Source organism: Sinocyclocheilus grahami, unplaced genomic scaffold (assembly GCF_001515645.1).
Source record: "Sinocyclocheilus grahami isolate Dianchi unplaced genomic scaffold, SAMN03320097.WGS_v1.1 scaffold80.1, whole genome shotgun sequence".
Taxonomy (NCBI): Eukaryota; Metazoa; Chordata; class Actinopteri; order Cypriniformes; family Cyprinidae; genus Sinocyclocheilus; species Sinocyclocheilus grahami.
Window position 1 is genome coordinate 1,118,389 of NW_015505259.1, and position 24,013 is coordinate 1,142,401.

The following is a 24,013-nucleotide window of genomic DNA, read 5'->3' on the forward strand; positions in this document are numbered from 1 at the left end:
TATATATATATATAGTGTCACATGACATGATGACGTTAATCACCCTGGAATCTATACCATTTTGACCCAGATTAATTGAATATTGAACATTATGAATTTTAAAATCTCATGAATCCTTTAATTAATCCTTTGCTTCAGTCTCCTGTTCCTGCCTTTTAGGTTTTCTCAGACTCAATCTCCTGACTTGTTCTCTCTCTTTCTTTTGAATCGTTTTATCTGTGTAGGACCCTAGAAGCAAGCACAAGTTTAAGATCCACACCTATGGCAGTCCCACATTCTGTGACCACTGTGGATCTCTTCTGTATGGACTCATACACCAAGGGATGAAATGTGACTGTAAGTACCATACTAATTAAATTTTTGCCGAGGGGTGGTTCTAGGGTCAGTGGTTATTTGGGAATTTTCTATGTCAATGTACAGTATATGGAGTAATCATTTGATTAACTATTGTAATATTATATGTTACTTTTATGTTAAAATATTATGTGCAAGGTATTATTTTCATTAAGTCAATCTGAAATCAGGGAACTCCTGCTTTATGCAAATGTGTGTGTGTTCACAGCCTGTGATATGAATGTCCATAAGCAGTGTGTGATGAATGTGCCAAGCCTTTGTGGAACGGACCACACAGAGAGACGAGGACGTCTTTACATGAAGATCGAGGTGATAGAAGACAAAATGCATGTCACAGGTGAGTTTCCATGTTTTTCATGGCCAATGGTGCAACAAGTTCATTTTATTTTTCAAGTTCATTTTATTTGTAGAGCACATATACAACAGCCACCAGGCTGACCAAAGTGCTTTTCAGAAGAGCAACAATTTTACCACATACACAGAGAACAAACCAGACAAAATTTTTAAACCGCACGTTTGAAAATTACCATATCACAGTAGTCAATACACTAAGTAAAACAAATAAGTGTTTAGCAAGGACTTAAAAACAGACAAAGAAGGGGCCATTCTAATCTCTAAAGGTAGGGTATTCCAGAGTCGTGGCCCTGCCACCGCAAATGCACGCTCCCCTCTACGCTTAAGCCTAACGTGAGGGATCACCAACAAGGCCTGGTCACAGGATCGTAGGCTTCTAGATGGAGTATAGAAGTAAAGAAGGTCAGATAGATAGACAGGAGCTTGGTTATGTAGGGATTTATATACAAAGAGGAGAATTTTAAAGTCTATTCTCTGACAATGCGGCAGCCAGTGTAGAGATCTAAGAATTGGAGTGATGTGTTCATGTTTACGACATTTTAAAAGAAGTCTTGCCGCAGCATTTTGGACAAGCTGAAGACGCGCAATTTGAGATTTAGATATACCGCAATATAAAGAAATACCTCGGTCTTGTCTTCATTTAGGAAGAGGAAATTTTGGGCTAGCCATGATTTAACCTCCTCTAAACATTTCAGAAGAGACGTAATCGCAGTGGAATTGTTTTTCTTGATTGGTAAATACATTTGAGTGTCATCTGCGTAGAAATGAAAAGACACACCATGTTTTCGTAGAATAGAGCCCAGAGGTAACATGTAAAGAGAGAATCGAGAGGGAGCTAAAATAGACCCTTGTGGAAGGCCACAGGTCAGAAGAGCAGGGGAAGAGGAAAAATTACCCAACTTCACTAAAAACTTTCTGTCAGACAGGTATGACTGAAACCATTTCAGTACGTTTGCTTTTAGACCTACCCAATACTCTAATCTAGATAATAGTGATGAGTGGTCTATGGTATCAAAAGCAGCTGATAAATCTAAAAGAATAAGAACCACCGAGTCTCCGGAATCAGTAGAGAGGTAAATATCATTTAACACTCTCAAAAGGGCGGACTCGGTGCTGTGAGCAGACTTAAAACCAGATTGAAAAACCTCATAAATACAATTACTAGTCAGAAAACGTTGAAGTTGATTCAGCACAATTTTCTCCAAAACTTTTTAAATTAAAGGTAAATCAGAAATAGGCCAAAAAATGTTTAGGACAGAAGGATCCAGTGAAGGCTTCTTGAGCAGAGGAGTGACCGTAGCGACTTTAAGGTTGGCAGGAACAGAGCCAGTTTGGAGACACTTATTAATAAGAGACACCAAACCTGGCCCAATCGAATCGATAATTAATTTAAAAAATCTCGGGTGAATGATATCGGTAGAACAGAATGAAGGTTTAAGCTGGTCAATCACTTGCTTCAATTCCTGGAGGTTGATAGGTTCAAAAACATCCAAAAATGCAGAGGCAGATGACATAATTGGAGAGACAGTTAAAGTTAAAGTGGGGCAGACTCTAAACCTTATAATATAAGTCACTAAAATATCTCAAGAAGCTTTCACATGGAGCATCAGAGGCAACAGGCAAGGTGTTAACTAAAGGATTTGTAACAGATTGAATAATTGAAAACAAAACCTTAGGTTTAGAATGATTAGTTTCAATTAGATTAGAAAAGTATGCAGCTTTCGCAGACTTGGCTACAGTCTGGTAAGATGTAAAAGAGTCTCTGAACATTTGAAGACAGATATGCAGCCTGTCCTTTTTCTATTTACGTTCTGCCATTCTGCAGTTTTGTCTTAGGAGATGGGTATCAGAGTTTTGCCACAGTACAGATTTTGGTTTTTGCTTGTGAGGCTTAAGGGGGGCAGTTGCATTTGCTACCTTAAGCCAGGCAGAATTCACGAGGCTAAGATGTTGATCAGCATCCAGGTCAGATAATGGTTGATCCAAGTGAAACTGTGAGCAACATTCAGCAAAGCACAAGTTGAAATGTGTGCTAAACTGTGGAGAATAGAAATGAGAAAGATTTACAGGTGTATTAGAAAAATGAGAGAGATCTGGAAGAGACAGTGAGAATAATATAGGCTTATGGTCAGAGATCATAAAATCTGAGAGCATAATATCAGAGAGAGTACAAGATCCAACGTATGTCCCTGAATATGAGTAGAGACGTTGATCCAATGGGATAGATTAAAAGCGTCGATGGGATTAAGAAAGTCATGTGATAAGGGGTTAGACGGACAGTAGACATGGATATTAAAGTTGCCCACCAATAGAAAGCGATCGTAATTTGTGGCAATATTGCCGATCAGTTCAGTGAAATGCTGTATAAAATCCTTAGTAGAGTGCGGAGGACAGTAAAACACCCCTAGACATACAGGACCATTCCAGTCTAAGTGAATAAACTGAGCTTCAAAGCTGGAAAAGGCCGTTACAGGGACAAATCGACACCGTGCAGAGAGAGAGTTCTTTAAAATTGTTACTATCACACCCCCGCATCCACTCGGACGAAGAGAGTTCAGAAATGTACAGTCAGCGGGGATCAGATCAGAAAAAGGAGTTAAATCACCAACCTTTATCCAGGATTCCGTGATAAACATAAAATCCAAGTTGTGAGATGAGTAAAAATCATTTAATAAGAAGGTCTTATTCACCAAGGAACGGACATTTAATAATGCCATCTTTGGTGAAGAAATAATATCAGGAGATGAGGACGCTCTTTTCAGCGAGCGCAGATTTCCGTGAGTTAATCCCCGTCGTCGGGAGCCGAGGCTGATTCGGTGGAGACCGGCACGAGAACCAGGACTCGGGTGCAGGGGGAGAACAGGACGAAGCCACCTGTAGGCCAAATCCAACGACCCGTGGGAAGGATCCGAGAGAAAGCCAGCCTGCAGATGAGCTTTAAGCTTCACGATGTATCCTCCGCGTTTGCCTCGTTTCCTCCTTCGCTTTCTCTGCTGGATGCCGAGGGGCCACCGGCGGATACAATCTGGGATAACCACCTGGAACGACTCATTTCTATTGCCAAAGGAGCAGTCCACATCCAAAGTGTAAGAGTTGGTGAATGTGTCCGTAACTGAGTTGCGGATGTCCAAGAGTGCTTGACGGTCGTAGATTAAAAGCGTGTAGCAGTTTAAAGACAGAGCAGACAACCAGACAAGAAAACACGAGAGCAACAGACGGCATGCCGAATACGCAGGCACCATCTTGGATCCGATGACAGTGAGTGTCAGAATTAATTTGTCAACAGTGCAAAACATGTCAGTGCTGTTCCATATCTGTTTCCCAAGGTGTCCTTCAGGGTTCTGTATTTGGTCCACTGCTCTTTATTTACTATATGCTTCCACTTAGTCACATCTTTTACCAGCACAACCTCAACTTTCAAGGCTATGCTGATTACAAACAAACGTTAACTTTTTTTAATGTCAACTGGACATTAGTTCCCAATTCTCTGCCCTGCTCCTTTCACAATGTCAAGATTTGAATGACCAGCAAATTCCTCAAAAGCACATAAAATGTATTGTTAGTCAAATGTCTTATAAGTTGCTTCAGAAACTACCTGTAGTTTTGACCATGAACTGTCTGATAATGCTGATGGTGTTCAAGTTGACAATTCTCTCACACAATCTCTCCATGAACTTTTTACCTTTTGAATTCAAAACTCAACTTGAAAATGCATCTCTTTACATTGTGTTGCTATGGTTTCTAAATCCAGTTTTACCTGTTCTGTCCCAATACACTTGTATTCTTTTGTTAGTGCATGCTTTGCTTTCATTATACTGTGTGCTGTTTAGGAATGCACCATAATTGGGGACATCATAAAGGTAACATAAAGAAAAGCAAAAATATTGGTCAAAAATATGAATAGAAACCAAATGAGCTGTAACAGTTCAGATAAAAGAATCATTGACATGGAAAATAATCATATATAATGTAAACATTAATTGTGCACACACTATATTACAGTTAAAATATTATATTGCATATTCACAGTACATTTGGCACAAATGTACTTGTACTTTATAAAAATCAGTTGAGAGTTTTTTTTTCTACATATCATAATTGTCAAAAAATAAAGATCATTACAGAATAATAATGAATCATTTCCTTTTTTCCCCTAGATAATCAATGTACAATATTTTATTTCATTTTTAGTTTGAGCCTCTTATTATGAAGTCACACCACTTGGAGGAATGTGATGTAATTAATTTAAAATGATCTAAATTCATTCACATATAAATACAACACATTATTAAAGGGTGTGAAAAATTATACAGGTTGCAACAATGGCCGTGCAAACTGTAAGCAACATCCACAGCACATATATAAAAACTATGCCGTGGATGTTGCTTAAAGCATGCCAATCAGCAATGTGAATCAGTCCGTCAGTGAGCAGACAGTGGGCGGTCCGTTGTGACATTTAAGGGGGGGGGGGGGGGGCAACTGAATACAGCTTATATAGGAATGCCGCGATAGGTGTCGTATTCCTATAGGTAGATGTGATCAGCTGAGAATCAGCTGATGCAAGCTTGACTCACGTGACCTGCCAGAACTAATGCTAAAGCTTAATTTCTGGGTTCGTACAAGTTTCGGAGAGTTTTTTTCGATCGTGGCTCTTAATGACGTAAACGAGGGTGGAACTCCTAATATGGGCATTTCTCCCGGAAGAACGCACCAGCGCACGTATTGACCAGAGCAAGAGCGAGATTGCGCCCATCAACGCGCTTCATCCGGCGGCAGCGCTGCACGGGACTTGCTCGAGAAGAATCTCTCCAATCCAAAGAAGTGTGTTTTTGGTTGTAAGGGAAAGATAACTTTGTTCAGCTTCCTAAAGAACCTAGCATTATGTAAACAGTGGATACAGTTTGTTTTTCCGGAGCAGCAACGGAGTTTAACTAGTGTGTTTGTTGACGAACATTTTATAAACAAGGCCCAGTTCGACGCTGGATTTGCACATTGTTTGATACTGAAAGATGGAGCGGTCCCAGCAATAAAAGATCCTGGTCATGATTCAGAACTGCAGACAGCAAGTGAAACGGCATCAAATCAAATGTCTGTTTTGTTGGCATTCGGCGCCCAAGTGCTCGTCACTCTTTAGCTCTGCCCACGGTGCGCCTCCAGGAGCTCGGCTTTTTCCGGAGAGAATCGTAAAGCTGTATCTTTCTTTTATAAATATGATAAAACTTAAAGACTTTTTGGAGATATGAAGGATGCAGTACTACTCTATAGGTACTCAAGATTAACATGAGATTGGGTGAAACTGTGTGTGTTATGCCCCCTTTAAGGCTGAGGTTAGTGTCGTTGTAGATGTTCTTTGTATTCTGTTTTTTCAAAGAAATTCCAAACGCTGCTACCCTGATACTCTGTGTTGTGTTGTCACCAGTATATTACCCTTAAAACCTTACATTTTGTATGTATAGCATTTGTACAGCTGAGCTGAGCTCCTGTATTATAGCATTGCTTTCAGTAGAAGAGCCTGAAGGGCCCGGTCAGATCCACACATTCAGAGTCTGGAGTGCTGGAGCTGCACCTGCACAATCGGCCTGATTACAACGTGCCAGCTAACTGCACACACACACAGCTGCAGTGTGATTTAGTCTGTGTGACGTTCACTGTTTGAGGAAGAAAATGCCATTAGCAGAATGTCAGACTGATGAGTTCAAGAATAGATCACAGGCTGCATTCACACTCACTGTGTGAGTGTGCATGCATGCGCGAGTGCACTAATAGAGGGCTTTGTTTGCTTGTTGGCATACACATATGTGCTTATGAGTATGTATATGTTTATATTAATGTAATGATGATGTGGTGTGTTATATCTGTAACAATTTTGCTTGCTAAATGTCACATAATTAAACATCTGCTCTGTTATATACCATGTAAAGCTTTAGGAGAGGTGAGAAGGAGTGACCAGACAGAGAAGAAACATATTTATACAAGCAGACCTTTTTGCTGCTTTGACACAGTCTGTATTGAATAAAGCACAATAGAAATAAAGGTGACTTGATTTGCTAGGTGTGTGTGTGTGTGTGTGTGTGTGTGTGTGTGTGTCCTCTTTCTTTGCTTGAGTTTTAATTTTAAGTGTTCACAAGTTCACAAATCACAGTGAAAACATGTATAGTCACCTGCCAAAAAAAAAGTTGAGAATTCATGGATTCATTTTAAGAAAAACTGAGGAAATATCTGATTGCATAAAATGTGGTAACACTTTTCAGTTTTCATTTGCTAGCATTAGTTAACATGAAATACAACATTAATTAACATTACTTAATGCATTATCAAAGTGTTACCATTAATATTGTCAATTCTATTCCAGTATGGCAATGTCCCTATACACAGATCAGCCATAATATTAAAACCACTGACACCACTGATGAAGAGAATAACATTGATTATATTGATTATATTGAATATATCAGATATATTAGGCAGCAAGTGAACAGTCGATTCTTGAATTTCATGTGTTGGAAGCAGGAAAAATGCAAAAGCAAGAAGATCTGAGTGACAAGATAGTGATGGCTAGAAAACTGGGTAAAAGCATCTCCAAAATGGCAAATCAATGGTGTTTCCTTTATGTAGTGGTTAGGACCAAAAGTGGTGCAAGAAAGGACAACAGTTAATCTGGCATCAGTGTAATGGTGTGCCAAAGCTCACTGAGGTCCATATACCGTAGAAATGCTTTACCGATTCTGGTGTGAAAGGAATAGAAATGCCTGGACAAAGCCCAGACCTGAAGCCAGCGGAACATCTTTGGCATAAATTGGAATGGCAAACGCGAACATCAATGCTTGACCTCACTGATGCTCTTGTTTCTGAATGGCAGCAAATCCTTGTACAACATCTATCAGAAAGGCTTTCAAGAAGACTGGAAGTTGTTATGAAAGCATGATTGTTTTGATGCTTTCGAAATTAGATTGTGAACAACAAGACACAAGGTTACAGGGAGGTCAAACACTCTCATTGAGTGATGGGGCCTGGCTCATTGTTCCAGTTCATCTCAAAGGTGCTCAGTAGGGCTTCAGGCCAGGGCCAAATTAAGTTCTTCCACACATAACAAAGTAATTTTATTTCTACATGGACCTTACATTTTAGACACAGGCATTTTCATTTTGTATAAAGACCCTCCTCAAACGGTTGCATCAAAGTTGGAAGCACAAAATTCTCTAAAATGTCATTGTGTGATCCAGCATTAAGATTTGACAGCACTGGAAGGGGATATCCACATACTTTTGGGCATATTGTGTACTGTACTTCCATTTGATGTTTGAGTCTGCATTCACTTTCACACACCTGGCTACATTTGAGCTGTGCCATGCAAAATATTTCCTGGTCAGATGAGGTTTGTGCTGTGGTTATGTTTCTAGAATGCCACATCCTCAGAAATAAGGACCACATCTTTACATCCTTTCAGAAGCATATCTTGTAAATAGCTTTCTTGCTGTTTGTTTTCTTTTTAACTGATTTATTGTTGCTATTATATGTTATTGTTGTATTTTCACTCTATTTAGTGTTCTTGGATTTTGAATTTATGGTTTGTGGTATTGTATGTGTAATGTCATTGCAATAAAGTGTTTTTAAATTGAATTAATGCATTTAAAGAGAGAGAAGCAAACACAGAGACATGGTGGGTCATTAAAGTGTAGGGCGCCTCCTACCTGTCAAACATAAGCAGTTCAGGCACTGAGGTATTCAATGTTGATATTTGCATTTTCAGACAGCGTGTTATGTAGTCTGTGTGAGTTGTAGTCTGGCAATGTCTACTTCACAGACTAAGGTCCTTCGACAGATCCTTCACTATTTCTTTATTAATTTTATATATGCATATATTTTTTATTGTGCCCCATGTTTTTCATTGTATTCAGTGATATAAATGTTAGTGGCACCACATGTTTGCATTGGCCTTGTTGGTTATGACATATTTAGATATTCAAAGTCTAACCTTTCTGTGGGTTTGAGTAAAGGAAATGTGTAGCAGGTCTTTTAGTGTTGTCTTATGCATTTTGTGTGTGTGTGTGTGTGTGTGTGTGTGTGTGTGTGTGTGTGTGTGTGTGTGTGTGTGTTTGTTTATGTGTGAGTATATAATTATATAATGTGTGTGTGTGTGAGTGAGTGAGTGAGTGAGTGAGTGAAGAAGATAAATATAGGACGTGTTGTCAAGTGTTTTGTTTAATTTTGTGTGTGTGTGTGTGTGTGTGTGTGTGTGTGTGTGTGTGTGTGTGTGTGTGTGTGTGTGTGTGTGTGTTTGGTCATGTGTGATTATATAAAGTAACGCTCTAAACCAGACAGACAGTTATGGAATGCCTTAATTCACATAAGATCAGTTCAACAAAGAGCATCAAAGACCTACATGTGCATTTCTGCTCTGACAGCATGACCCTGATCTGGAGTGTTTTGTACCCTGATTATCATACTTAATCCAGTTGCTAACATTCATAGTCAATTCATATTGCATAGTAATTATCGTTTAAAGCCACTTCTTTATTATTATGTCACAGTTCATAGTTTATGTGGAGTTACGTTACCCTGAGACTTCAGTGTCATTACCTGCCCTCTGTTATTTACCTATGTTTTATTTATTTTATTAATACATGTTCTGATGTCATCTCTTATTTGGCATGTTGTGTTGCAGTTGGGGATGGCAAGAACTTGATTCCAATGGACCCGAATGGATTGTCTGATCCATATGTAAAACTCAAGTTGATTCCAGACCCTAAACATGAGACGAAACAGAAAACGAAAACTATCCGTTCTTCCCTGAATCCGGCTTGGAACGAATCATTTACATTGTGAGTCGCAACATTTAATTACAGCCTAATATTTAGGATTAATGTGTCATTGGTGTTAGTTTTACTGTACGTGCATACGCATTTTATTATTTATTGATTTTTACACAACATGGTATTACTTGCTCTATAAAATACACTTCCGTACAGATATACTGTATCATCAATTTTAATATATGGCTTTTCTATAGAGTGACTTTCATATAGTAGATCTGTGTTCAAATCGATGTAAGGTCCTAAGTTCAAATCATTGAATATAATCGGTGTGGGGGCACATTTAATTCTGTGACATGATCTGTACTATATGCTATTATAATCCGTCCCCCATCCCTATCCTTATTGGGTAAAGAATTGTTTTAATGGGCTGACTGCTGATCTATTTCTATGGTGGGGAAGCAGCCTAAGTGATAGGTGGTGGCAAAGAAAAGCACTAGGACCAGCACCGTTTAGGTGCATACATTCAATCACATCTTATCCATTCAAACATATTTATGCAAATAACTTGACTGTGAACAAATCGTCATAAACACAGCAACTGATACAGTGATGCATCTGCACAGGTGGATGATGATGAAATTGTAAATAAAAATGAAATAATTAAAGGTACACTATCTAATTGTTGGGGCTCTATCGGTTAATAAATTAAACCATGCTTCATGCAAAAAAAAATTGTAGCTGGAGCTACTTCTCTCTGATTATGGAAATGAAAATCATGCAGGTACTAGGGTTCTCCAGCAGGGATCGTCCCGGCAGGTCTACATTTACATTTATATTTACATTTATGCATTTGGCAGACGCTTTTATCCAAAGCGACTTAATGTACATTTGAGGAATAAAACAAGCGATTTACCGTAAGATGGCAATAAACACGAGAAGTGCCTGTTATACAAGGTTTCACTCATCGTTCAAATTAGTAAAAGCTAGGACAGGAAGGGATAAGGATAGTAAGAGAACAGAAAAAGTGAAGGAATATTTTTTTTTTTAATGAGGAGGCAGTTAGATGCTCTTATTAGAGTCTCACCATAGTGATTTAGGATTAGACAAAAACACAATTTGTATTCATTATGTACTCGCTCATTAAATACATTTAGTTAATTAAAAAATAAAAAGTTACCTAGTGCACCTTTAAAATTCAGTAACGAGGAATTAATACTTGTGGAAATGTTTGCTTATATTCTACGCTTTAAATGTTTAACCAATGTGTGTCATCGTGTGTTCATAATGTGTGCCTAAAACTACATACATGAAGACAGTTTGACAGTCTTTTTATAAAGATGAGACTCAACCTTTAGGTGTGAGATCATGTTCACCTTTTGAAGGAATTTATTAGCGAACCTTAAACTTTATCGTAATACCCTCACTATTTTAAATACTTAGGCTATTCGGTTTGTGTTTTCATGTTAATATTTACTATGAAAGTGATATAGTTAATAGTTACTGTAAAAAATGTTTAGCTTCTCTTGAGTTTTCATTTGAATAATCTGGCCCCTGAGCAGCTGAAAAGCCCTTTTTTTAGAATATGATGGAGAGAGCACTAATGCAATGCTTCATCCTCCTGGTCCATGTGTGTGTGTGTGTGTGTGTCTGTCTACCTGTCTACCTGTCTGACTGTTCCAGTAAACTGAAGCCAGCAGATAAGGACCGTCGGCTGTCTGTGGAGGTGTGGGACTGGGACAGAACCACCCGTAATGATTTCATGGGCTCAATGTCGTTTGGTGTGTCTGAGCTCATGAAATCCTCAGTGTGTGGATGGTAAGGATTTGTCTCTTTCTCACTGACCCATTAAGTATCTGACAGCAAAAAGGTTTGGTCACTTGTTAAGCAGTCATTTCCTACTGTTATTAGATATGTCTCATTAGTTAAAAAGCGACTTCAAAGCTGTGTAGTGCACTCTATTTTAAGCCTTCTGAAGCTAGCTTTGTGTCGCAAAAAAAAGCCAATTTGGTGTTGTTGTTCACATATTCTTTCCCAAAATTGTTTTTAAATTTAAATGTAAAAATGGTGCAACAATGCTTGAACATCACTGCAGCCAATTAAGCAGACATACTATGAAATATATAATTATATAATGATATTATTTGGAGAAAAATTAAATATTGCTTTTATAGACTCTAAACAGAATGAATCATTGGTAAATAAACAGACCTGTATGGACTTAAAATGTGCTTTGATGAATATAGTACGCAGTCATAACTTTTGCCTGTGATGCAGGTATAAAGTGTTAAACCAGGAGGAGGGGGAGTACTACAATGTGCCTATTCCAGATGAAGATGACGAGGATACCGAGCTCCGACAGAAGTTTGAGGTGACTCTTATATTATGTGCAAACCCCATAAACGTATCTTGTGTTTGTTTAGAAAAGCTATTTTTGACACAAATGAAAAAATAATTGTGTTTGTGTCAAGAATTCAACCTGAGGCTGAACAAATAATAAATTAGTCTGTGGTTCTTACCGAACAACTTTTTATTTCCCAATTGCTAACAATAAGTTCTTGTGAATTAATCATAAAGAATGATAATCGAATCATTATTTTAGAACAATTATTTTGTCTTTATTGACTAGGTAGAATGAGCAGATTGGCAAAAACCATCAATAAATTATTAGAGTAACCCTCAGGCCTAAAGACTCAAGAGAGAAACCGCAAATGTTTAGTGTGAAATCGTCTCGGGTTACTTATGTAACCATGGTTCCCTGAGGGGAACGAGACACTGCGTCCTCTAGGGGTCGCTATGGGGAACGCCTCGTCGTGACCCGTGTCTGAAGCCTACATTGAAAAAACACCAACTTGTTTGGCCGGCGACAGCCATGACGTCACTACCGTCGCAACTAGTACAAAATAGGCGCCGGTAGCGCACATCATCACTTCTTCGTCTGAAGCTTGTGTCCGCAGCATGGCACAAAAGCTAGAGGACGCAGTGTCTCGTTCCCCTCAGGGAACCATGGTTACATAAGTAACCCGAGACGTTCCCTTTCGTGGAACTTCGAACTGCGTCCTCTAGGGGTCGCTATGGGGAACGGTATCCCCCCACTCACGTGGCATTTGGAGAAATGCGCAAAGCCTGCTTCACGTGGACACTTATCATATTATCTGGAATTTAAGTTCATGGAACCCCAACCATATCGGCCCGCCGGAAGAGGCCGGCTCGCACATCTCAGTAGTGATGGGAGCCCTGCCTAGGACAGCTTACACAGGAGGATCCTGGTGATGCCCCCGTACCTCCTGTTCGATGCCTCAGCAAGAAGAAGTATGCCGGTGGCCAGGAAGCCCCTCGGGGTGACCAGGCCCCATCCGGGTGCCTTGCAGCGTAGCGCCTGGGGCCTGATGTTCACGAAGGCTCCCGCAAGAGCCCGTATTCGGCCCCATAGCGACCCCTAGAGGACGCAGTTCGAAGTTCCACGAAAGGGAAACATTGTTATTATGTCAACAATAACATCACGTAACTCAGATTGTATATCTGTTTAGCATGTTAGCTGGAGCAGATCTGTCAGTATTTTAGCTGTTGTTTTTGTGTATACTGTATGTCAGATATATTGTTGCACTGGAAACATGATTAGGAGATATTAAGTTTTCATCTGCTTGTAGCTTTCCTGAGACACGTACTGTAGATGCTTGTACACATAGAAATACAATATAGCTGCCTTGGAGCTGTTTATGTCTACGTGACTCATAAAACGTTTAAAGCTAGTTGCGCACTGGACGAGAAACGCATTGGCACATCAGTCACCGTCTGCTTTGAGAATCAGTTTTCTAGTAATTCCTTGTTTTGCCAAATGATGGCAGTCATAATTTTCTTGTAATTTTTGCTTGTTTTAATTAGATGATATTGAAATCCCACCACCTTATGTCATCTTGATATGATCTATTGTGAGAAGCAAAGTGGAAACTCTATAGTTAGTTTCTGTTTACCTTTTGCAGGACAGCATCATTTAAAGCAATACAAGTGCTTGAAGCTTCATTGGGTGCTGTGGGTTGAATGTACCCATAGCGTTTTAAGCAGACCAATGGAATGGAATATATAGTAATATTATTTTGGGGGAAAGACTATTGCAAATAAAATACTATGAAAAGAAAAACTTTTTGATATAGGATTTTAATTGCCAGCGTCTCACTAGCTGATTTTTCCGAATTTAATTATTTTTCTGTGCATGAACATATTCTTTCTATGACAAATACATATCTCATAGATTTAAGATTTAAGTCCGTTTATTACAGCACTTCATGTTCGTGCAATGCTCCTGTTGTTTTTATATCACAAGCTTCACTTATTTGTAAATCAGATAGAAAATTCAGAGGCAGCTGGTTATTATGCCCCTCTGTCATTTTTAATCAGTGTGTGTGTGACAGACCTCCGACTGAAGATGGCGAGATTTCATCAAAAACAGTCGGCAGGTGAGAAACCCCCTACCGAAAGTTAGTTCATACAAGTTGGCTAGTGAAACGCCCCATTTACCCAGACTTTCTCAATTGCATCCACATGCTAAGTACTTTGCCAGAGATAAGTGGCCATAACTGTGGTTGGGAAAATTTGATTATTATTGTCTTTTCCTTTTCACGCATATGTGTGTTACCTGTCTGCATGTATATCTCTGTTTACCCCTCTCGTGTGGTTTCAGGATCAGAATTTAGAGGACCTTGAGCAGGTGCGTGCCAGCAGCAGCGTTCAAATATGTGTATGTTGATTGGCTGGCTGGTTATATGCCCGTTTTATCTGCATCACTTTTTTATTAAATGGTCGCTACATTAATCCAGCTTCATCTTGAAGTATGTGAGAGTGTGAATAACTTTTACAGAGAATACTTGTTGTGTGTGCCTGCTCATGGGGCAGTGATAGGTTTCTGATATAGAGGTATGCATAGACTTGGGAATGAATTTTGCTGCAGGGAGAGACATCCCATTTTTGATCCAAAATACACTTGCACAGCTCAGTAAACAAAGGTAGTTAAAAAATAAAAAAACAATCCCCAATGTTTTTATCCTTCTGGTATTCTTCATTTAGGGGTCACACTGATGATCCTCGGTGGTCAAAACAGGCTGAGACAATAAGTGTAGTATTTTGTTTCAGTATTGATTTTTGAATATTTAGCATTTTAAGACAATTTCATGATACTACACCAAATTAATTTCTAATTTTTTCTTTTTTTTTTTATAAAATAATATAAATTAAAATAATAATAATTTCATATTGTTTGTAGTTAATACAATGTGTACGTTAAAAATAGACCAAAAGTATTAAACATCCAGTGCATGGAAGAGAGATTAGTGCCATCTGGTGGGAGAAATAAAGAAAAAAAAAAGGATAATTTTTTTGGTCTAAAATTACAGAAAACCATCAAAAGTTTGAAGCAGCCCTCCTCTCACAGTTGACATCAGTGAAGGCCCTTTATTGGGGAATCAATGTCTTCATCATGCAGTGTTTTCTGACTCATTGTAGAGTGTAACCATGTCGTAAATGGCATAGCATGGGGGAAAAAGGGTCTCCCAGATGAAGTAGCTAAAATTTGAAGAAATTGAAGATGTGAGATGTGAAAACACATGCTTTATGAGTCTTTCAGCTTTTTTCTTATTAATGATGTCTCAAAGAACTTTCAGCTGGAGCTTAGGTCAACCTCCATCACGTTGTTGTTAGGGAGTTTGATCTTTGTTGGCAACCTTAATAAGCACCTTCCCCTGAACTGCTACCTTCATGCCATCTTGATCCAGTCAAATCTGCTGCATCACAAACCTTGCATTGTCATGAGTATCGCCACTTTGTGCCCCTGGCTCTGATGGCTCTGCTAACAGATTGAGGTCTTACTTACCTGGTCTGTCCCACTGTAGAGACACTGTGTAATATGTTTTCCACCACTGCATAATCATGAAGTGCTTCTCACCAAAGCATTTACATTACATTTAGTCATTTAGCAGATGCTGTTATCCAAAGCAACTTGAGGACAAAAGAAGCAATCAAAACCAACAAAAGAGCAAGTCATTTCACTTCAAGACCACCTGACCACCAACTTGGAGTGCTCAAAAGCCGTTTAACAACACAGAAGGATAAAGAAGGTTCTTAACTTCAGCGATTCCTTATAGAGGCCTTCCGTCTTTGCTCTGGTGTTTCTCGTCACTGTCATTCTATAGCTGATCCAGAGTTCAGAGGGTTTCTCTGTAGCCATTACAAATTTGCTTGTAGATATTTAACATATTCACCACCATCTCATCGGACACATCGCTATTAGGCCAAAAACTTCACAATCACAATCAAACTCTGACTTGTAGAGCTTCTTGTTCAGATGACTTCCCTTTCAACCCAAGCTATGCCCTAAACAGGACCTCTGAAGTGGTTGGCACAATGTGCAAAAATAACTTTTGAAAATTGTCCCAATATACTATTGGTTCCATACATTCAGTAGGAAGGTAGGTTACACAAAATCAGATATTCTTCAATTAAAAATATATTGTGCGCTGCTGTTGTAGTTTGAGCTCAAGGCATCCAGTCTAGCTTGGCAGAGAATCTTGGCTTGCTGACTGGCTTCTGCATGCTGTGATGGAAAGAATTTAATCTGCCTTGGGTAACTGCATGGGCACTACCCAGAATTCATCAAGAAGGCAGATTTAGAATGAGCCTTGTTGTGTGTGGATTGTGTTATAGGACATTGGTAGGAAATGCAGATGATGCTGCAAATGGATTATGCTTTATTGGGCTGCATCTCTAAAAGGTTAATGGCCCTGAATCAGGGTAGATACAAAATTACTTTTATTATTATTTTATTTTTATTTTTTCGCAAATGTTAGCCATAAAGTCTGGTCAAGGCATTATAATGTTTTTTAGTTTTCGACTTTGCTGTCAGTTATTGAGCTGGTGCAACATTGAAAATATGTTTTACCAAAGCAGTTTCTGGTGGGCAACTTTGACAAACATTATGTGAGATTTAGACTTAATATAATTAAGACTGTACAACCTGTTGAATGGACTGTGCATTTATCTCCATCACAGCCTCATTTTCATTTGCCAAAAAAAAAGAAAAAATTATATGGAATCTACTCAGACTGAGGTCTATTCTCATGACAGAAAACGTGTTCCAGCTCCATCTTAACTGCAAATGGGATTCCAAGTGCTTCATAAGAAAAGTTTGTCTTTAGTTCTGGCTTGTTTTAACAGCTATTGTATGTCTGTGTGCAGAAAGCCAAATTGGGTCCACCCAAAAAAACCATCACCACTTTTGATGCCAGTGGATCCACTTTACCCTCAAGCAGTGTGGACAGTGTCAAGCTCACAGACTTTAATTTCTTGGCAGTATTGGGAAAAGGCAGTTTTGGAAAGGTGAGTTTCCAATCACTTTCCCATAATTAGGTGTATTAATAATTGCATAGCAGTTTTTACTCACAATTGTACAATTGGCACTCCCATATGGAGTGTGTATGGTAATGTTTATGGAGCATATGGATAGTAAAATATCCCAGTTTACAGTCCCAGGATATTGTGCTTATGACTTTTCCTAACGTTCTATTGAATTTTCCTCTGAATTTAGTTTTTTATTTATTTTATTTTATTTCATTTCTCTTTTTTTGGGGAACAATTGACATTATCTACATTTTAAAAGGCACTCTTACTCTTATTTAATTTAAATTGATTGTTAAATCAACTGAATTGTAATCTTTTAATCATAAGTGTTGTAAATGATTTATTTTTACCCATAAAATTAACCATATTAACTGAATACCAGTATTTATTTGTTTTTCATATCATATGTCATATGATGTTGCTAAAAAGAACATTATTTGGTGTATTTGGTGTAATGAAATGTGTTTATGCGGTTTAAGGTTAAAAAAAACAAATTATTTTCCACATATTGTACATTATTGTTTCTCCTCTATGCCCCACCTTTCTAAAACTCGTTGATTTTTACAAAGCTCATCGATCTGAAAAGTGAGATATGCTTTGATTGGCCAGCTATCCAGTGCGTTGTAATTGGCCGAATACCTCAAGCGTGTGACGGAAATGTTACGCCCTTTACCATACTGTGATGACGTGTGTCCCGGCTGGAGCGATGAGACAAAAACATTCAAACCCATTATAAACGAGGCATTTGTTGTATCCAGTGGGGACATAATTATGGATTATGACTTTTTTGTGACTTTTTTAATACTGTCTTTTACACGTTGCGTTGCATCGCACAACGTAAACATAAAACCATGTCTGCATTTGTGATCGGAGAAATTACAAACAACAAGTGCTACTCTACACTGCTCAACACTCGTGTTTGAATCATCAGTGGCAAATCCTTTAAATATGAAAGCGTACTTACAGTCTGTGAGTCAGAACAGCCGGCATTGTAGTCTACTCTCCCAGGATCAGGAAACAGTCCTCCCTAAAACATACATGCACACATCTGAATATTTGGGTGGAACTGTTCTGGAACAGTGTTATAAATACAACTTAACGACTGATTTCTAGTCGTGTCCTCTTTTGGAAGGCCAAACAAAGTATTTTCGCTTTCGCAACGAAACACACAGCGTCTTCACAACATGACAGCGGCGGTGGCAGCAACAATAAAGTGACGCCTTCTTTCTTTACGTGAACATTTGGGCGGCATTATACAAATCTTCCCACATCGTGACATAGACATGTGGGGGTGTGTTTAAACGAGGTGTTTTAGGAGGGCGTGGACCAGTTTTAACTTTTATAAAGAATATCTCTTTGGGTTTGAGACTTTAGTCTTTGCAACTTTAGGGATCTTATCTATTCACAAACAGCTTGTGACACTCCAAAGAGAAAGGAAGACTTGAAATCGCATCATATGACCCCTGTAAAATGTATACTGTAGAAATTTGATATTGTGATTTTGGGTGCTTCCTTTCTTGGCTTGGTTTTTCTTAAAAATGGGGCCAACCTAGTAGAATAAAAAAATTAATTAAAAAATAAAGATGTGTTTTCAAAACAGCTTATGACAGAAATAATGCTTTTTCTTTCTCAGTGAAATTTAGAATTATATTTTAGGTTTGCTAATGGCCCTCACTGGCAGTTTGAGGTTTTGCTATTCTCCATACTCAGGTGATGCTGGCTGAGATGAAGTCTTCTGATGAACTATATGCTATAAAGATCCTGAAGAAGGATGTGGTCATCCAGGATGATGATGTTGAATGCACCATGGTTGAGAAGCGGGTTCTGGCAAAGCAGGACAAACCTCCATTCCTCACCCAGCTCCACTCCTGCTTTCAGACTGTGGTGAGGAACTCTCTCCTTAAATTAACATTTATGCATTTGGTAGTCATTTTTAGTCAAATAATTTACTTTACATTCTCTGGTAATCAAACCCATGATGGTCTACTGTCTGTGCAAGATTTTTATCTTTATCAGTCAAATATATTCTATAACTAGACACAGTTGGACTGGCAGGCACATATTATACAATTTACAAGGGTGTATCAACCATTATTAGAAAAGAAAAATGCATGTCTGGGGAGATGAACCTCTTAAATACAAATTTAATAATTTAGTAAAGTAAAGGCAGAAAATAAAAAATTTAGCCGGTCACACATAACTGGTGACTGAGAACAAACAGAAGCCTCTGTTAACCAGTCGTTATGACTGTGGGCTAAATGGTAGTCCCACTAATAGCACTCACAAACCAAACATCCGCCTTTCAGCAAATCAGAGACCCTTAGAAGGATTGAATACTCACAAAAAACCTTCACAGTTTTTTGTTTATGTTCTTTGGCAACTGAAATAAATAGATAAATATTTTTATTTTATAAAAATAAAATAAAAACATTGAAACTCTGTTTATGGCTGTGCAGCATTTTTTTGTGGGGGGGTTTTCCCCAACCAAATGTATTTGCATTATTATAAATATGTAAAGACATAAAGGGAGCAAAATAAATTATACTGTAAAGCAGCATACAGCTAAATAAAAATAGGGCAATTACATAGATTTGAAATGTTTTTACAGTTGGAGTTTTTAGAAGTCTATTTTTTTCTTCATATTTAAAATGTTTTCCGTAAATCAACAACATCAGTTTTAAAAAACTGAAGAAGAAAAGAACTTGTGAAAAACTAAAAAGTTAAAATATTTATGAAGTTTAGTATATATTTCTTGCTTGATACGTACCTATATGGAATATAGAATGACTTTTTTTTTTTTTTTTTTACGAATAAAGGTTGTTTTATTACATTTTAATAGTCACATTTATTTCAAATTCTATCTGAAAAGATTGTATGCACAGAGCATTTACAGAAGATTTTAATAAAGACCAATATCATGTTCAAGTGAGAGTCCAAAGAAGTCAGGTTACGTATGTAATGTCTCGGTTACGTATGGTAACCCTCGTTCCCTGAAAGAGGGAACGGAGACTTCACGTCGGATGAATGACGAATTGGGATCTCGCTTAGAGAGACCAATCTACTTCGAGTGTTAACTAAACGAGCCAATGCACATTGGCATGCAATTATTGCATCCAGCTGCCGCTGATCACAGCGTGAGTATAAGTAGGCAGCAGATGCAGCGCATATTCAGGTTTTCGCTGAGGAGCCGAGCCGGTGACCCGGCCGCTCAGCAGTGGTACAGGAGCTGTCTCCTGATGTCTCCGTTCCCTCCTTCAGGGAACGAGGGTTACCATACGTAGCCGAGACGTTCCCTTTCAGTCGGTCACTCTCGACGTCACGTCGGATGACCGACGAATTGGGATCCCTAATAAAGTGCCACAGGTACTGCCCCTTCCAGTGTCCTGTGGAAGCTACCTGCGCCCCTACTTTTTGGCGTAGGCCAGGGCTTGCACAAGAGGACCAGCTACTGCTGCTATGGCACTACCCCATGAGTAAGACTGGATAACACTGGGAAAACTTCCCCGTTCTACTTGGAACAGGGACATTACGGAAGCTCCAACCTTCCCGAAGGAGGTTTTGGAAGCAAATACACATATGAACATTCCTTAGGTGCATATGGAAGATTGGAGGTGATTGTAACCCTCTTGGAATGGCAGAAGTCTGCCGGGGAAACACGGCCTCGAGGCTATACCGTGGACTTAACACATATGAGATTAGATCTTACATATGGAACCCAGCCTTCTACCGGTTCTCGAGGATTCAACGAGAGAAGGCCTGGCGCCAGAAGCTCCGCCACGTCTGGCTGCCGAGGGGACGGAGGAGCTCAACAGGGTCTACTAAATGGACTCTCTGGAGTGGTTTTAGCAAGCCGACCCGAAGCCGGGGCCCCTTAATGCTTCTACCCGTTTGAGGTGAGAACACAGGAGGATACCGGCTCCACACGAAGGCTATAGAATGTAGCAGACGTGTTAGGGGTCGCCCAGCCTGCAGCTCTACAGATATCTGCCAGCGAGGCGCCACGAGCCAGCACCCAGAAGAATGCAACACTCTAGTTGAATGAGCTCACAACCTGAATGGGCAGGGCACACCCTGTGCCTGATATGGCAGGGGGATGGCGTCCATTATCCAGTGGGCCATCCTCTGCTTAGAAACGGCATTCCCCTTCTGCCGGCCTCCCTGACAGACAAAGAGCCGGTCTGAGGTCCTGAAGCTTTGTGTCCGGTCTACGTAGCACCTTAAGGCTCGGACGGGACAGCGTAAAGCTAGGGCTGGGTCTGCCTCCTCCGAGGGCAGCGCTTGCAGGCTCACCACCTGATCCCTGAAGGGAGTAGCGGGAACCTTGGACATATAGCCGGGCCGGGGCCTCAGGGTTACCTGGGAGTCAGCCGGCCCGAACTTTAGGCACGAATCGTCGACCGAAAATGCGTGCAGGTCCCCTACCCTCTTGATGGAGGCAAATGCAAGCAGGAGCAGAGTTTTCATTGACAGAAACTTCAACTCGACAGCCTGCAAAGGCTCAAATGGGCCCTGCTGTAGTGCTGTGAGCACTAGAGTCAGGTCCCAAAAAGGTATAGAGGGGGGCCGCAGAGGATTTACCTTTTCGCCCCCTTAAGGAACCTGATAACCAGGTCATGTTTCCCCAGCGACTTCCCTTCTACAGGGTCGTGGTTAGCAGCGATTGCAGTGACATAGACTTTGAGGGTGGAGAGAGACAGCCTTCGCTCCAACCCTTGCTGCAAAAAGGACAGCACGACTCTGATCGGGCATCTTCGGGGGTCTTCTCGGTGAGTAGAAACCCACTCAATGAACAGGTTCCACTTCAAAGCGTAAGCGTGTCTCATAGACGATGCTCTCGCTGAAGTGATGGGTTCACTACTTCTTAGGGTAGGTCACTTAGAACCTCCGCGTCCCGTCCAGGGACCAGACATGAAGTTTCCAGAGGTCTGGACGCAGGTACCCAAGGGTGCTCCATCTCTGAGTCAGTAGATCCTTCCTCAGAGGAATCGGCCAAGGAGGGGCTGTCGCGAGGAGCATTAGTTCTGGGAACCAGGTCCGGGTAGGCCAATAGGGTGCCACCAACAGGACCTGCTCCTCATCCTCCCTGATCTTGCACAGTATCTGTGCAAGAAGGCTCACTGGGGGAAACGTATATTTGCAAAGGCCCCGCAGCCAGCTGTGTGCCAGTGCGTCTGTGCCGAGTGTTCCCTCGGTCAGGGAGAAGAACAACTGGCAGTGAGAGGTTTCTGGAGAGGCAAACAGGTCTAACTGAGCGGCTCCGAAACGTCTCCAAACCAGCTGGACCGTCTGGGGATGGAGGCGCCATTTTCCCGGGAGCGCAGCTCGAGATAGCTTGTCGGCTGCCCGGTTGAGCAGCCCAGGAATGTGAACAGCACAAAGCGACCTCAGATGCTTCTGACTCCAGAGGAGGAGGTGGCGGGCGAGTTGCGACATGCGACGGGAGCGCAGACCACCTTTTCGGTTGATGTACGCAATGGTCGCCGTGTTGTCCGTGCGGACTAGTACATGCTTGCCTCATAAGCACCCTTTGAGACGACTCAGGGCAAGGTGCACTGCCAGCAACTCGAGGCAGTTGATGTGCCAGTGCAGTTGGGGCCCCGTCCAAACCCCTGACACTGCAAGCCCGTTGTACGTGTTCCCCCAGCCGGAAAACCACAGCATGCATGAAGACCTGTTCTAGAGGCACTCCTGCCCGGAGAAATGCAAAGTCTGACCACGGGGTGAAGGTTTGGCGGCAGGCCGGTGTAACTTGGACCCGGTGAGTGCCGCATTCCCACACCCACCTCGGGACTCGGCCATGGAGCCAGTGCTGAAGCGGTCTCATATGAAGCAGCCCCAGTGGCGTGACTGCCACCGTAGAAGCCATATGCCCCAGGAGCCTCTGAAATTGTTTCAGTGGAACCACAACCCTGCTCTTGAATGTAATCAAGCAGTTCAACACCGACTGAGAACGTTCCTGCGTGAGGCGTGCTGTCTGTTCGACCGAGTCCAACTCCATACCGAGAAAAGAGATCCTCTGCTTTACGTGAAGACACGGGGCAACAGGGACAGCCCTGAGGCAGGGCAGGACCTCGTACTAATATGCTCGTCCTTCGGACGCGAACCACAGCGATGGTCTGTGGTGCAGAAGGGTCGACACATGAAGTACGCGTCCTTCAGGTCGACCGCTGCAAACCAATCTCGGGGACGGATGCACCCGAAGATGCGTTCCTGCGTCAACATCTTGAACGGTAACCGCTGAAGGGCCCGGTTCAAGACACGCAGGTCCAAGATTGGTCGTAACCCACCGCCTTTCTTGGATACAATGAAGTAGGAGCTGTAAAACCCCGTCTTCATATCGGCTGGAGGGACTGGCACTATCGCATCCTTCGCCAGTAGGACTGCGACCTCCAGCCCAGGCACGTGAGGCAGTGATCGTGACCATCACCCAGCGCCAGGTAGCGATTGCATCCAGAAACGCCCGGGTGATACGTTGTCTATAGCAAGACCCACATCGTCTTTACAAAGACGTAACATCAAGTTTGCCACACAACGTCGTCTTTAAAAAGATGCACCCGAAATTGCTCTTTTAGGGAAAAAGCTCTTTTAGCGTGCTGAGGCGCACAGGGGAGATGATCACCTGCAACACAAACAGAGGGTAGTGCAGCCTGATGTGTGCAACCCACTCGACACGGGAAACCACCACCGCTGAAGCACTGTACCGCCAACTCCAAGAGCGTGCTGAACTCGTTCAGTCTTCTTCTCTCAGTAGAGTAGTCAGGAGCGGAACGATGTGATCGTTCGGCTCCGAAGCGAAAGCTGAATATGCGCTGCATCTGCTGCCTACTTATACTCACGCTGTCATCAGCGGCAGCTGGATGCAATAATCGCATGCCAATGTGCATTGGCTCGTTTAGTTTACACTCGAAGTAGATTGGTCTCTCTAAGCAAGATCCCAATTTGTCGGTCATCCGACGTGACGTCGAGAGTGACCGACTGAAAGGGAACTAAACAGGAACACACACGTCACAATTGCCACATATCAAAAAACAACGTTGGCCGGCAACAGCCCATGACGTCACTACCGGTGCGACTATAGTATAAATAGGCGCCATGAGAACATGAGAACACCTTCTTCGTCTGAAGCTTGTGTCCGAAGCATGGCAGGAAACCTAGAGGATGCA

The 24,013-nt window shown here is 41.1% G+C and overlaps 1 protein-coding gene across 1 annotated transcript in view; it reads left to right on the forward strand.

Annotated features, from left to right (window-relative positions):
* Positions 1-24,013, forward strand: part of prkcaa (protein kinase C, alpha, a) — a 144,412-nt gene that overhangs the window by 94,745 nt on the left and 25,654 nt on the right. Inside the window, exons 4-10 of the mRNA XM_016273644.1 lie at positions 225-336; positions 563-691; positions 9,374-9,530; positions 11,145-11,279; positions 11,739-11,832; positions 16,689-16,829; positions 18,561-18,734. Coding sequence (XP_016129130.1) covers positions 225-336; positions 563-691; positions 9,374-9,530; positions 11,145-11,279; positions 11,739-11,832; positions 16,689-16,829; positions 18,561-18,734 — 942 coding nt within the window. The remainder of the gene's footprint in view (positions 1-224; positions 337-562; positions 692-9,373; positions 9,531-11,144; positions 11,280-11,738; positions 11,833-16,688; positions 16,830-18,560; positions 18,735-24,013) is intronic.